Raw genomic sequence first — 16113 nt, forward strand, 5'->3', positions numbered from 1 at the left:
AATAATGCTTTTTACGTGCTCTGGGAAAGGTGAGGCTCCATTAACTTCTTTGTGGTACCAAGAGGACTGAACTGTTCTACTAATGCGTCCCTCAGTCAAGAACCAGCTGGAACTGTGTTATTTATACACAGTCTGCGGCATCTAGATCAGGGGGGACTGACGCCATCAATGCTTTAAGCGTAACTACATTCAGCAGACGGCTTGTACATTATGCGTTTTCAATTTTATTGGAGATACTTAGATAAAGAATAAGGGACTGTTGTGCACCAAAGAACCTGAGATCTGTCCCTCAAACTCATGGAGAAGATGCCTGCTCAATGGGAGATCCAGACCCGGTGATGATACTTATCCTTTGAACTATATGGTGGACTTTTATATGGACATTTATCCCATGTCATATCTCCCAAGGTTCCAGGGGGACGCTTTTGTGTGGCTTTACACAGACTTTTAGGGTTGTGGAACCCTGTGATACCCTCATACCCAACAAACATTCTGAGCACCTAGAAAGATGGATATCAGGGTAGGAATGAAGGACAAAGAGGCTATCCCTCCTAAAATAGGGACAATTAGGAGGTATAATATACTTTGACCTTTTCCAACCCCAATCCTTCTCACCTAAGCTCCCAAGACACTTGATTCTTCAACGTAATTAACAGTTAAAGCACGTAATCAACAGCAGCTACCGATGTTGGTTTTGAAACCCAATGCTACATTGTAAACGGTTAAGGTTAATGTACATGTTCATTGTACAGATACATTAGCTATCGGAATCATGGACATATCTCCGTCAGATCTCTACTCTAGATTTGTGGATACATTCAATAATTGAAAAGTGCAGTGTAATAATTATATATATATATATATATATAGTAAACTCAGGAGATACTTAACATATATATATATAAATATATATATACATATATATATACATGCTCATGGTACTTTAAGGCGAACGACCACTAAACGTCACATGGATACATACGGCCTCAAATTACACTCTAAAACCCTCTTAGCGCATGGCCGCATGTATCCAACCCCCCAGCCAGGTCTGCCAGATCTGCCGCATAAGTGGCATTAACGGTAAGTTACATGCACCATCTGGCACTGGCCCAATGGGCATTTGCCGGGTTTGCCATGTTTAATAGAAAGCATGCCCATTCTTGAAATGGTGTAGTAAGTGCAGTAACTGGGAAATACGTAAAGAAAGCGCAATAAACGGTTCTGTTACCGGCTCTCATGATCTTGGATGTGGGCAGAGACTTTAATCATTAGGTCTAAAACGTATCCAACAAGCAATTGATTTAATGTAATAAACAGTAACCCGACGTTCCTAACATTCCCCTATACTAGCCATCAGTGAGAGCATTTAAAGTTCCAAACAAGAATCCTCTCGCTTTTCCGGGCTTGGTCTGTAAACATATCAATTTAATCCAAAAGACCTTCACTTACAGTGTTAATTTCTTCATTCATACTGAACGCCACTGATTTATATAACCATCCTTATCAGCCTTCCATCTGAATCAATGCAAAAGATCTCTTTGTCTGGTGAATTTATTATACAATCATAATTCTGTCCACTGTACAAAGCCCTTTAAAGGCTCCATCAATCATAAGAGTGACACGAGCCCCATGCAAATCTTATCAGAGCTACAAATATAATGGACTCTCTGTTTGCAGGGTGTCGATTGTGTTTGCGTGCTTTGATAATGATTCTAGACAGTCAATGAATACAGAGTCACTTACACAACCAGTAGGAGCCTAACTAAACGATTTAATCTCCCAAATGACAGGCAAAACAATGAACTCCCAACTTAATCCTCTCGAAAAACGAAAGGCTTGAAGAGACTCTTAGACAACTTCTCAGCCTAAAGTGGACCCTCCGAGTATAGATCCTGGTGGATTACATCTGTTGGATAAACTATGTAGGGTATTATGATCTTACCCATGCTGTTCATAGGTTCTCAATGTATCTCTAAGGCAGTCCCTGGTCTTAAATATTTTGGATACGCACCGGTATAATAATAAGTCACATATGGTTATGTACTATGTGGACACTGGAGACCGGTACATATGGAGGTCATCGGATGGGATTCTCACCTAGACAGCAGAGACCAAGCTATAGGCAACATACATGTCCAGGATCATAGTCAGTTCTCTGCTTGCTCAATGTTGGCGAGTTGCGCATACACAGTACATTTCAGCCGTATACATAAACACAATCGACCATGAGATCTTGCTTCAGAACCCAACCACGGAAATCAGAGGTATGCAATGAGTGGGAATGCTAAGAAGGGGTATTAAGAATTGACAAGCGGTAGAAGGAACAAAGATAATGATATGAAATGACCAAGAGAGAAGGGTGGTGAGAGAATAGAAGAATCTTAAGAAAGGGATTTTGGGTGAACGAAAAAAAAACAGATGATGGGTGCGTTCGAGGCTTCGGGAACAGCATCTTAACTCACTCGTAAAATGGTCCCATATAGGAAAGAGCGTCATATAATAATCTCAAAGTTTGCAAATCTTGATGGAGGGTAAGCCATTGAAAATAATACATACGGTCTTCTTAAATGGCCTGGACGAGGGGAAAAGCCACCTTAGCATTCCACCGCCTAGTGGAGTCTACTTCTCAGGATGTCCTCAACAGATAAAATAATACCATTGGAGTATTTGGAAGTAAAAAAAATCAACCGATACATCTTCGTACCTAATACATTAGCATCAAAAATACTTTTTAATGGAAAGAAAATCTGTTTTGTGGAAGGAAGGACAGAGACCCTACATTAAGCGATAAATGACTGAGAGTAATCATTACCCCCCCGCCCCAAATAACAAAACAACAAGTAGTAATGATGTCTTCTATCTGGTTTCTGACGTTCAAAACAAAAAAACAATTAATCTTAATATCTTAAAACCTTGGGTTCCTTGGGCTAATCTACTGTCAAGCAAAACACACAGAGAGTGTCTCTCTTGTGACCTAGACTCGCTATCTACCTTCTAACAACCGGTGGCTCCATGTCTCTTTAAACAAGAGGTCAGCGTTACGGTCTCACCGTATTCTATGTTCCGTCTCAGAATTCTTTGGTTATTAGAACCGGTAATTTCCATACAGACCTTTAGATCGGTCTCTATCCTTAAGCAATATAGGTCTAAGTTTATCATATTAGCTAACTTTACCAAACGCTTGGCACGAGTTCTTCTCTGCTTCACGGATAGGTAAGACGATGGAGATAATACAGTCATTAAGATAATCTTTTTTTTTTTCTCTGTTAATGGAAATTTCCACATGGCAATCCTTATCATGAATGTCTAACAACATTGCAGCCTTATAAAGTCTACTAATCAGAAGGCCATTGTAAGAACGTATGAGGAGCCCTTCATTCTTGCATCTGACCCCTTCCTATGAAAAGGTTGACTACACATTGTTTGCACTAAAATAGCAGCCTATGATTCACATGCCAAAAATGCTCATTCCTGATATCACGTTAGTCCGTCTGATCTTCTAAAGAGCCAAACCCTGTGGCGTGCGGAATTCAAAAACGGCAGAGTTTTATACTCTAAGTAAATGATTCCGCGTAGTTGTGTTTACGGGTTTATATAAGCTATATATATATGTATTTGAAAACCCATCTTAAGTATATCTTTATGATTATTCCTCCTCATTAAGATATCTCTCTTCTAGCGTTAAATTGCTGATTGTTGTTAATTAGTTCAGGCAGCCTTTGTAAAAGTGTGAAGGGGGCCTGGACAGCAAATTTATTTAATGTTGGCTCTGCCACAGGCTGCCACCGATCCTCAAAACAAAAATAGATATGTAGCTGTGGTTAACTAATTTACCTTTTGTTAAGAGACACCCAAGTGTCTGATTTTTTTGCAGGACAGTGCCCCAAAAAATGGGACTGTCCCTTTTGTGGGCAATGGGGATCATAGGTCAGTTGGGGAAATCTTCTGATCTACCCTGACCTGCCCAGGAAACTGTAAAAACAATAGAGGTCTCCATTGGAGGTCCCATGTGGCCACCTTGCGTTGAACAGCGTGCTGCAAGGTGGCTTTTTGGGTAAAGTAGGGAACTTTAGCCCCATCTCCCATAGATTTCCTTTTGTTAAAACATCTCTAGGATTGCACTGTAAATTAACTTTCTACTACCAACCAAGACGTTCATTGGCTTCTGTTTCCATCCATACTTTTGATTCCATGTTGGTTCAGTGCCGAGATAGGATGTCATGTCCCGGCGCTGAGGAGATCCACTATGGAGGATGTGCCGGCACAGTGCTCCATATCCATACAACCACCCAATAGACCAGCGGGACACTGGGGAACCAGATCTGCCCCCTGGTTAGATGGCTTCGAATTGTCATCCTAGACCAAGTCCATAATTCGCCACTGGTTCGGTGTATGCCAACTGGATTTTGCTTGCAAGGATTTAAGGTTTAGTGTAGTGTCGATAAGTTATTATCCAAAAACCCAGAGTCCAAATCTAAAAATATCATTTTTGATGGTTGGCATGAAAGACGATTTAAGGCAGGATCTTTTCACACTCAACTAAAAAACATTGGCCGATGAAAACCTACCTGAGTTTATTCTTCAATTGCTGACGTAATTAGAGCCCCTTCCCGTTATATATTTTTTCCTGATTAATTTTCGGATGCCGTTGTATAAAATATGAATGCAGCTGAAATCTCTGGCCACAATATCCAAGTGTAACATTTCCTCTGCATTCAGATATTTCCATGGTTACATCCTGATTACTTCCTGAATAACAAAGTAGTTAAAAATGTATTCTTTAAAAAAAGGAAACATACATGTGAACTACTGAACTCCAGCCACCCCAACATCAAACCGAGCAAGAATTGTTAATTTTCCTTAATGTTTCTGAACCTGGAAAATTTAAAAGCAGGAAATGACTAAAATCTATCAGTAACGTTCACACTTCCACAAAATGTTACACAAAAGATGTCTGTGTGTGATTTGGTGAGTTGAACAGAACCAACATCGGACAGTGATTCAGAATCAGCTACGATTGTCCTTGGCTGTTGTTGAAGTGAGGCATGGTGGGATTTGTAGTCCACCAACACATGGAGTACTATAGATTGGCTAATCCTTCATCTACCTTTAAAGAGGAACTGCCCCAGGGGTATAAAGCTCTGTGGTCAGTAGGGCCACCTTGTGTTTAGCCAGCTAGTGTTAGATGAGGCTTACTTGAAGTTTTCCTTGGGCGTCTTGCGTCTGCCATATCTTCAGTCTTCACTGGTCTCCGACATCACCTCTCCCTCCTTGACCATGGACCAAACTTGGTGACGTCATCCTCTGATGATGTAAGACGCCCCTCAAGTGAAGCTGCGTATTACCCAAACTATGGTCACAATTTTGGCCAAAAAAATTGGGGCAAAAAAATTTGAAAAAGGCTAAAATTTGCTTCGAGGTCATGGGGGGAGATGCTGTTGTCCCTTAAATTGGATTTGTCCATTTCCTGTCATCCTGAACATTATCTACCAATACACTAAATAAACCCATATCATGGTGGTAATTAATCAAACTATGTGTACCCCAATAACCCCCGTATGTGTATATCAACAGGGCTACCATTTTAATTTAATTTTTCTGGATTTATCTAATAATTCCATCTCATTAAGTCTGATTTAAATCAATGGAAGCACTTTCTGTGCATCTGCCCAGGAGGTCCCGTTAAGCCTGGCTGGTGGTTCGTATGGCGGGTATCTAAACATCTCCTGCCAACGAAGAAGCTGGGGGTTGGAGAAAGAGGCAAATGCATGGGGGGCCATTTTGCAGAATCTCTCTATGCATTTGACGGCTGGAATGTTCCTTTATTAGGAAATAGGTATCCAGAAGCGTAATATAAATATATATATATATATTACTTATATAATATAAATATATATATATTACTTTTTTAATGGGTTTGTGGAAACAATGCACCGATTAGCTGTGTGTTATGAGCCACGCTGAATTAGTGATTTATTATTTTCAGAAAACAGGAACAGGTTCATTATCCAATACTGTGAGAACAGTGAAGTAATTGGGGGTATTTTGTATGAAATGTTGTTGATTGCTGCTTTCCTGGCAATCTCTCCGAACAGAGAACTTCCTGCCAAATGAATCAGCAAATCCGCCATATAACATTCATTTCATCTTCTGCATCGAATCCACGATCCACAAAAGCTTTATTAAAAAACTACTTTAAATGCCCTTATTCTTAGACAGCACAAGCTCCTAAAAGCATTAAAAATCCTTTTCATAGACTAATCATTTTTAGAATGATACATTTTATCTAACTGGCATTAGAATTTTCACGGAACAAAGTTAATGTTTATTGTAAAATGTACATGTTGGTTAATCGTTTGGTGCAAGCCCAACAACTTTTTAAAGACCAGATACCAGCAATCTGCATAAAATACATAAAGGAAAGTATTTTGGGTGCCAATTTTTTTTTTTAAGAATACCACCAATACAAATACAGATTCAACCCGTCTAATCTTCCAATAGTGGTCTTGTATTCTAAAAACGGCTCTAGTTATTGGAGTTTTGTCTCATTTAACTCCACCCCCAGCTGCCTGTACTGAAAGTATGGAGCATACCTCAGTATGCTTCTTGCACATGCTCAGTAGAATTCTCATCATAGTCAATGGGGACTGAGCTCTGAAAGAAATCATTGGGAGTAGCAGTAGCCAATCACGTGTACGCTAGCTAGCTGTTTCCATGACTTCCGTAGAAGCAACAATGGGTGGACATAAATGACACAGAAGTCTCAATGTAACCTATTCAGCACCGACACATGGACTCAATAGGCCATTAAATTAGTACTAAGGTAAATTACTGTATATGATGCGGAATTAGGATTTCCATAGATTTATTACCATAACACATAGACCGGGCTTCTTACGTAATAGCATATTTTCACTTTCATCCCAATATTTGACACATAAAGGTAATTGTTGTTTTTTCTTTTAGAACTTCTATATTGGTTGATACATGTTATTGACTGAGAAAAGAGGTAAACAGACCTTAAAACAAACATCAGGAAACATAAAAATGCAGAAGCTATTGTCTGTTCAACATTGGCTATAATGAGCTTCTGCTGTGGCAACAACCTGTGCAACATCTATTAGAAGTACTCCTTCAATATGTATTTATGAAGTTAATGATCATATCATAGTTTTTTTTTTAGAATTGAAGTCAGTGCTGCTTGTGACAATTGTGACTTGTGTTGGTACAATACTGGAAGGTCACTACTCGCTGAATCTTTATAATGGCAGACTCATAGAAAGATCAAATAAACATGCTTACGCATAATATAATTTCCTCTTAGGTGCAGTCATCAAGGGTCTGTAACTCCATTTTTCTAATAACATTTTCTTCATAGTTACTAAAAATAATCAAGCAATGTGGTACATGCCGGAATCATGCGGAACCTCGTAACAAAAAGACGCCTTGTGCGTTTCCAGCATTTAATTGGATTCAACGCAGATTTGGCATAATAGATTTAAGCCGTACACATGCACAAGCAAACTCATGTTATAGGAGCCCGAGCTGATGGTTGTCTTATAGTCATGGGATTAACAGCTGATCAATTGGTTCTTCACAAGCAGTAAATACATTATCAGATTGTAGCCAGCCGCAAATTTCCATTATAACCCCAAAATAATGTCACATGCCTGGCTCTGCAGTTATAGTGTTAGGGGAGCTGTTATCAGTATTATTGTGCCCCCTGGTGGCTCTTCTTGTGTACTACAAATACAACTAAAAAACCCCATACCTGTAACCCATAGATATATAGAATTTGCCGGAGGATCAGCCGCCTTCGACCCATCAAGTCGCCCATTTTTCCTGTAAAGACTCAAACCTTAATCAGTCGTTGGTCTCGTCTTAGATTCAGGAGCCGTATGCCTATCCCATGCATGTTTAAACCCCCCTCACTCTATTAGCCTCTACCACTTCTGTTGGGAGGCTATTCCATTAATCTACCATAGAGGCTACAGAGAATGGTGGGCCATTTAAATATCAACAAGCAAGGCACTGATAAAACTTCAAGGAGACGTTTTGGAGAAAATCAAAGCTATTAAGGCATCTGGGGCTATCTATACGACATTTGATCTTCTCTGGGCATAGACAGAACACAGGTTTTGATAAAATTAAAAGATAGTCGTTAGAAGACGCACGGACGTGAGTTACACAATGGATGAACAGTACTTTCATCGGGTACGTTCTTGGTTTTCTTATATCTCCTGCCTTTCTCTATAGCTCCGACACTCCAGATGATCCTCACCTTTCTCTCTAGATACATGGAAAGATTCAGGGCTGCACTGGGGATTTAAACCAGCCCTGATCATTAAAGGCCGGGGGTCTTTAAATGGATACACATCATGGCTGCAGACTACGTTCTTACACTGGCACACTGTGTGTCCATGTATGTCTAGTTGGGAATGGTAAGTGGCCAACACCATCTGGCACTGGCCTATTGGGCATTTGCCTGGTTGGCCAGATGTCTAGCCTGGATAAATATATGGAAACATCCAGCCCAGCTGAGCAACTCCGAACCATGCGCAGCCAGCGCTATTTCCCTGAACGTCCCAAGCACACAGACATCAAAGACTGTGGTGATTTCATAACTGCGTCTAATCTTAAAGTAAGCCATTGGGGCATAGACGAGCCGAGTATTCATTTTTGTACCGTTTTATAGCGTGTTAATATTTAGCTATTTAGCTGCAAATCAATTAAAATATATATATATATATACGAATATAATTTGAGCATTGAATTTCTTTAAATTATCTTAAACGCATTGAGGTTTAAAAATGTAAAGGACTCTGACACATATAACGAATGAACGGCGCTCTTCCTGGTTATCATAATTAGATCCTATATGCAATGCGGGCACATATATGAATGTGTATGAATATATTATATTTGGTCCTATACATATCCTAGAAGGTTTGCTATAATTCTAGGCAGCCAAACCTCTATGTATCTGATGGGTCATCCATGAATGCAGGCCTGGACTGGCCATCAGGCACACCGGGCAAATGCCTGAAGGGCCATTTTTAGACAGCACCTGCTAGTTGTAGTGAGTGGCCATATGCTTTGATTTATTGGCCACTGGTCCACTTACTATATGGATGACTGTGGCGCATCACATCTAGTAGAGCGAGAAGTATCTCTACTCAGATTGAATAATTCATGATGAATAACTTCACTGTAACAATGTAACGAAGGACCGGCCAGCGTCATAGAATCAAACTCACGGCCACCAGAGAAACTCTGATTGGGACCACAAAACCAAAATTGGCAGAAGCCTCACCTCTGATTTTATGATCAGCAAATTCTAGCTGTCTTCTGATTGGCTGAATACAAGAATACAATCAGATCTGGGTCATGCGTAAGTTGGAGCCGGTCAAGACAGGCCATCTGCATATCCAGCCGTGTTCTGCACCTAGGTCATCTGGCGGCCTCTGGACGTAAAGTGCCAGGGACATCCCCGGTCCAGCCCTCATCTTTTATTTAAATCTGTTGAACTTGCCAGACTTGAGTCTACTCCACTGGCAGAGTTATTTAAAGCCCAGCCTTCACTCACTGAAAGGAAGCAACTCCAAAGCTCAACCTTTTTGGGGTCATTTTGAGAGTGGTGGGAATTTGATGTTGAGGTTTGTTCACTAAAGAGGGAGTTTGCATGAGTGATAACTATATCAACTAAACGTTATAACGGGCCAACCCCAGCAAGCTTCCAGACCAGCAAGAAGAGCCAAGCTGGCCCTATACCATGGGTAGTTCTTGAAAATTAACTCACTGAGAGGACTATGTATCATGGGTCGGCTCAGTCCTTTTGCAATGAGCACCCATCAAGCCCAACGGCACCTTCCTCCATCAGCCAGCTCTGATGGCTATCTGGTCGCTGACTTCATGTTGCCTTCTGGTGGCCAAGGGGAAGGCTTAAATTATCACAGCAGTGCTGTTGATGGGGTCCAACGGTCAACATCTGTGGGCCGCTATGATAATGCTTGGCTTGGGGCAGCTTCTCTTTTGCTTTGTAATGTTCACCTCCCCTGCAAACTCCCTCTTTAGTGAATAAACTCCAAGACTCTACTGCTAGACTCAGGAGCTCACATAGAACTTTGCTCTGAACTTGGCTCAAAGTTCCCTGGCATCCCTGGGTCCAACTAAACCTGTAGTCGAACCAACACGACCCCCTGAGACTTTCTTTTAAAGACCACCAATAACCTGCCTAAGTTCCTTGTGATGAAAAGTCTGACTTTGTATCCGTGTAAGCCTGACCATAAACGATTTCCTTTGTTTGTCATAAAACCCCCTATTCAGCATTTTTAAGGTCAGGATAGGGTCAGGTGCTTGTCGTTATGCTGACTATGGAATTTTATCTGGCAAAATAGAAAAAAACAATACATAGAAAAATTCTCCAATTCAGTAAAGTTTAGGATTTGCAACGATGGCGACAGCTTGGAGTTCAGGGCTTTCCGAAATTCAATTAGAAGAAGCCAACGCAGATAAAATATATGAGAAAGTGTGTGCGGAGATAGAGACTTTGGAGTTACCTCTAGGATCAACATTAAGGTAAAAAGATATTTCGGAATTTAGATATTCATATCATTGTAACAAGACGATCAACAAAGTTACCCCTTCTGCCATTCTAAGAGTTAAACTCCAGTAAAGAAAATGAGTAATTTTTAAATTAATACAATGGCTTATTTTTATCCTGGCTGGGAATCATTTTTATAATAATGTGGATATTTTATTATTTACAAAGATAATTAATCAGGGATTCTGAAATTCCATTTTTGCTCATTTTCACTTCTATAAAAAGAACGTTAAAAAATGAACATGCGGACTTTCGTCCAAAAACGCGTGCCAAATGTAATGCGATATACCTGTGATCTGCAGAGAAAATTTACTCTAATGGCGAGTTCCATTTATTTTACGAGTTAAAAGTGGGTTTTCAAGAATATTTAGCAGTTTTAGTTTTTTTCCCCCCCATAATATTTTTTTTTTTGGGCAGCTACGAATGAGCCATTTGTAGGAGTTCTCTCAAACATTTAGGCTCCTTATCATATTGCCTTGTGGTACAAATATCTGAATGGCTCAGTCTTAATCACCCAGTCTGACTAATTAAAGTCTACGGAGGAAAGGTTTTCATAGTACAAGCAGGAATTTATTAGGATTACCAGAAAGCATCAGCTCAGTGTGGTGCTTGAGCAGGGAAAGTCACCCAAAATATCACATGACTGGCAGCAATGGCCGCCTCCAAGTCTGCAGATAAAGGGAGTTTATTTGAACATTCTATTTTATGTTCAAGGAGGAAAGTATTTTTTCTATGGGATTATAACTTTAGGTTTGCTGTAATATAAAGTCTCAACGTATATAATAATAAAGTGCGCGTGGTGTGTTGACAGCATGCAGGTGTAAGGTCAAATAGCTTGACCTTTACATCGTCAATGCCCATGTCAAGATGGAATTTCTCAATATCCAACGTACAACCATGTAATAATTCTGTAAGATGTTGATGGAGGTTTGAGTAGAATTATGGAATGATCCAAGGGTAATTTCCCTGCCGGGCTTTTGCCCTGTGTGCCAGATGGCCAGTCCGGGCCTGTGCACCAGACCTGCCGGGACCACCAGCAAAGATGTTCTCACAATGTACATGCCACCGTCTGAAGCAACATCTTCCATGACAAGGACCAAGTTAGGCCTGCATAGACATCCCTCCAGGTAACACGCTTACGTAGAGCAACTTTTACTAAAGGTGCTGTCCCAGCTATGCTGCCAAATGTAATAGCATCCAGCTTTTAGTGATCACTGAAAAAAATGTGGCTGGATTTACGTTTAAACTTTGAGACGCTGGTTTAGGAAAGGAGAACGATCGGTCAGTGACCGGTAGGATCAAAATAAAGTATATGATCCCCCTGCTTGGGAGCAGATACTGTAGATGAAGCTGGCAGCCAGTATATTAGATGTTCTTGCCGGCATGCAGAAACAATTGTCCGATCCCTGCTTATGTCAGTATGTGACCTGAAACTTATGATGTCATAAGATGATGAATGTTTCAGGAAAAGCAGTGGTCATCATAACTGGCCCAGGATTATTTGAGACAATTAAATATGGCCTTTCTTGTCTTAAATGTTTAGTTTGTAACAAATAATGTCAAATTTTAGGTGTTTTTAATAAATCTGGAGTTTGGGAGTAACCTGAGCATTACACCTAACCAACGGCGAAAGAGCTGAGCTGGCCCCAGATAATGTACAGATAAATCAGCGAGATGATCTCTCCATATTAACCATGCATTATACAGGGCCAGCTCAGCCCTGCCTACAGGAGAAGCTCTCTTTGGGTTCAATAAATTTCTTTACAGGAAGGGCTAATTTGGCCCTGCATAATGTATAGGCCAATCAAATGACTTTTAAGAAGTCTTATCGACTTAAATATGTTTTATACAGAGCGATCCACGCTATTCTTGTAGCATAATGAACGGGGACATCCGCGAGATGAACCTGTAACTCTCCTGTGTTTGCATACAAAAAACGTCTTGGTGAACCCGATTCCGAAGCGATATCAGGAAGTCGTCCATCTCTGATCACCGTGTCTATGGCTTCCCACTTAGGTTAACACAGAGGCCGCTTTCCTCTTGTGTTCTGCATCCAGCTGCAGCGTATAGGGTTGCAGTGTGTGCCCCGGGCAGGGTAAGGGATCTGTGCTGTGTGACTCGGCGCACGTTACATTATTCCTCCCTGTACGGCACCTGCTTGCCCCACCTGCGCTTTGTGTTTTACTCGCTTACTTTGCCATTGCTCACATGGGGCACTCAATGGCCGGTGCCCCCCCCATCACCTCCCATGTACCCTTAAAGTACCGGTGCTGAGTTTACCATTCCGGTCCGGTACTGGTTACATGCTGTATAGGTGACCGTGCCGTCCTGTAATCCTAAACCCAACATCGACTTGCTGCGTTGTACTCTCTCTGTGTCAGGGACCTGCCTTTCCTCCTTGGGTTGGGACTCTCGAGTGGGTTTGGTTGGATGCCTCCGGTGACGTTGATGACATCCGCGTAGCTCGTTCTTTGTATGGTTTAACGTCATGGATTTGCTCTCGATGTTTCGCGTTTTGTCTCTTTTGGGCTTTTTTCCTTCTTATCTGCCCACGCGGTGAGCCAGATTTTTGGTCATTTTGGCTGCACTTTCCTGATTTTGGCTAGACCTTGATAAAAAAAAATCTACCCACCCTTCAGACCCCTGGACCAGCCTGCCCCTCCTTAGAGCTTTCCTTAACGGCCCCAGGCCTAGGGTCCATCTATGAGGCAGAACCTTACACGGGGGGGGGGGATTAACTCATTGATTCTGCCCCCGATGACTCACTCTGCATTTTAAATCGTACTGTCCCTTTAAAAGCCCTCTGGAACGCGATGCTTATATTATGAACGCCATATCTTCATTTTTGTGACATCGTTCGGTGTCCTGTTTGTTTTCCTGCAGCTCTGATGACTTTCAATCACCTGAAACAATAATCCATACATCCTTTCCTGCTCTTTGTATTCCCCCAAGCCCCGCATTCTGCACGTATTGGCATCAAACTGCATTTTCCACATTTTTTTTTTTAGGTCAATTCCTCAAATTTTTTTAAAATCACTGCGATTAAACCTCTGGGAGTCAGCGCTGGAGGATATCTAGTCCACGACTCCCATGTCCAACGAAATAAGCCACTAAAAAAAAAACATATCAAAGGGTTTTGGTGGGCCTCGCCATAACCAGCGGCCATTTGTGTTTTTTTTAACTTGGCAAAAAAAAAATACAGGAAAAATTAAATATTTATTTATAAAGACATTAAAAATATAAATAAAGCAAAAAAATAAATATAGTATTAACCAAAAATACAAAACGGTCGTCCCCAGGAGCTTTATTGGCTTAGGGCCCCCCCAGGTGCTTTATTGGCCCAGGGCCCCCAGTGCTTTATGGGCCCAGGGCCCCCAGTTATTTCAGTGCCCTCTGTGACCCATCCCCCCACTCACACTGTGCAGCCGAGGTGTCTCCGGCTCCCTCTAGCGGCCGCCGCCTGACATTGCGCCGCCGAGCAGCTCCTGCAGCCTGTCACCGGCAGCCCCGGCCGCCTCAGTCCCTGCAAGATGGCGGAGAGCGAGAGCCTGGAGACCGTCACCGAGCACGAGAGGATCCTGCAGGAGATCGAGAGCACCGACACGGCGTGCGTGGGGCCTACCCTGCGGTAAGATGCCGGGCACGGTGCTACCAGGTGACCGGGGGGGGGAGGGAATTCCCTCCTTATCGCGGCCCTTCTTCCCAACCTGCACCGGGGGTGGGTGCTGATGTGACAGCTGCCCTGGGGGTGGGTGCTATAGGTGCTGCAATGATAACTGCCCCGGCGTGGGTGCCGTAGGTGCTGCTCTCCCGGGGGTGGGTGCTGCTGTTGCCCCCGGTACCCCCTCGGTGGCTGTCATCCCACGAAAGCCTCATTCACATCACATGTCCGGTTATATATAATATTATATGTGAGATTATATTATATATCGGATTATATTATATGTGAGATTATATTACACGTGAGATTATATTATATGGGATATTATATTATATGGGATATTATATCGCGTGATGCCGGCTCCATCAGTCAGGGGATATCCCTCGTTCCGCTGATCCCGGTGAACCCGTTTATCTGCAGTATAATTATTTGTTATTATTATTTGCTGAGGCTGCTGATTATAAAACGTTATTATAAAGTTCCTGTTTTGAGGATATCTTGGTTTGATGGCTGATTTCTGGTTAGCGGTTGGTGAGGCTGTACGCCTGCGTCCCGGTTGGTGAGGCTGTACGCCCGCGTCCCGGTTGGTGAAGCTGTACGCCCGTGTCTCCGGTTGGCGAGGCTGTACGCCCGCGTCCCCGGTTGGTGAGGCTATACGCCCGCGTCCCGGTTGGTGAGGCTGTACGCCCGCGTCCCGGTTGGTGAGGCTGTACGCCCGCGTCCCCGGTTGGTGAGGCTGTACGCCTGCGTCCCCGGTTGGTGAGGCTGTACGCCCGCGTCCTGGTTAGTGAGGCTGTACGCCCACGTCCCCTGTTGGCGAGGCTGTACACCCGCCTCCCGGTTGGCGAAGCTGTACGCCCGTGTCTCCGGTTGGTGAGGCTGTACGCCCGCGTCCCCGGTTGGCGAGGCTGTACACCCGCCTCCCGGTTGGCGAAGCTGTACTCCCGTGTCCCTGGTTGGTGCGGCTGTACGCCCGATGTAAAGATGTCCCTGCCAGGTTCTTCTGTCAGAAGTAGACCGGGGGACAGGACCTTCTTCACCATGGAAACGTCGGACCACAGAAGGGCCGTTCTGCCCCAGCTCTTAAGCTGCAGCTTCTCCCCAAGGTAAGCGCCCCCCCATTTCCCTTTAAAATCACACCTGTCTGATGTGCTTTATACGAGACCCCTGCTTTCGGGGGGCTACCTGGTTATCCGCTGTTTGCAGGGCATACGGTGGTTGTGTTTTTGCGGGATGTTCACACGGAGAGAGTCCCAGCGTGGATTCACAGCTCCGTGGCCACATCATGTAAACAGAGTAATGACACGGATCCGTCTGACACGTGATCTGTGTATTATCCTAAGGTTGCAGTCCCGCAGAGCGTGTTTATGTTTCAGTGCTGGGTGTGGACGGAGGTTTGGTAACAGATGAGTCACGGAGCCGTTTCTCCAGCCGTGATATGAATGCATACGAAAAAAAGATACTTATTACCTTAAGGAGAAGCTGCAGCTGCCATCCTCCAACAGAGCCTGATCATTCTCCCCACTGATTGGCTGTTTGAAGCAGCCAGTGGCAGGAAAGTGAAACAGGACGTGAATTAGTTAAAAAAGCAATCGCATTGAAGTATACAGCTGAAAAGGAGAGAAGTACAGGTAGTGGAATGGCTACTGAAACAGATAAATGTAACGGATGATATAATCTATACAATGCGGAGAGAAGCAAGATAATAAATAAAATAAACAGTGATAGAAAAAAAAAAAACAACAAGTGAAGAGCTCAAGCAAGGTGGATATTAATAGTTACAAGAAATGGAACAAAATAAAAATGAAATGCAATAAAAAGTTCATAGAGGCAGGCGAAGAGTTAATGG

At 42.8% G+C, this 16113-nt stretch overlaps 1 protein-coding gene across 4 annotated transcripts in view; it reads left to right on the forward strand.

The window, feature by feature from the left end:
* Positions 1–10453: 10453 nt before the first annotated feature.
* The window catches only part of EXOC6 (exocyst complex component 6), an 87404-nt gene continuing 81744 nt past the window's right edge, over positions 10454–16113 (forward strand). For 2 of the 4 annotated variants that reach the window (XM_053450084.1, XM_053450085.1), the window contains exon 1: positions 14078–14231. In XM_053450084.1, the coding sequence (XP_053306059.1) occupies positions 14134–14231 (98 nt within the window). In that variant the 5' untranslated portion in view covers positions 14078–14133. Of the gene's footprint in view, positions 10579–14077; positions 14232–16113 lie in introns of those variants that run through there. The other 2 variants (XM_053450083.1, XM_053450086.1) reach the window with 2 other exon arrangements.

Source organism: Spea bombifrons, chromosome 11 (assembly GCF_027358695.1).
Source record: "Spea bombifrons isolate aSpeBom1 chromosome 11, aSpeBom1.2.pri, whole genome shotgun sequence".
In the NCBI taxonomy this organism is placed as follows: Eukaryota; Metazoa; Chordata; class Amphibia; order Anura; family Pelobatidae; genus Spea; species Spea bombifrons.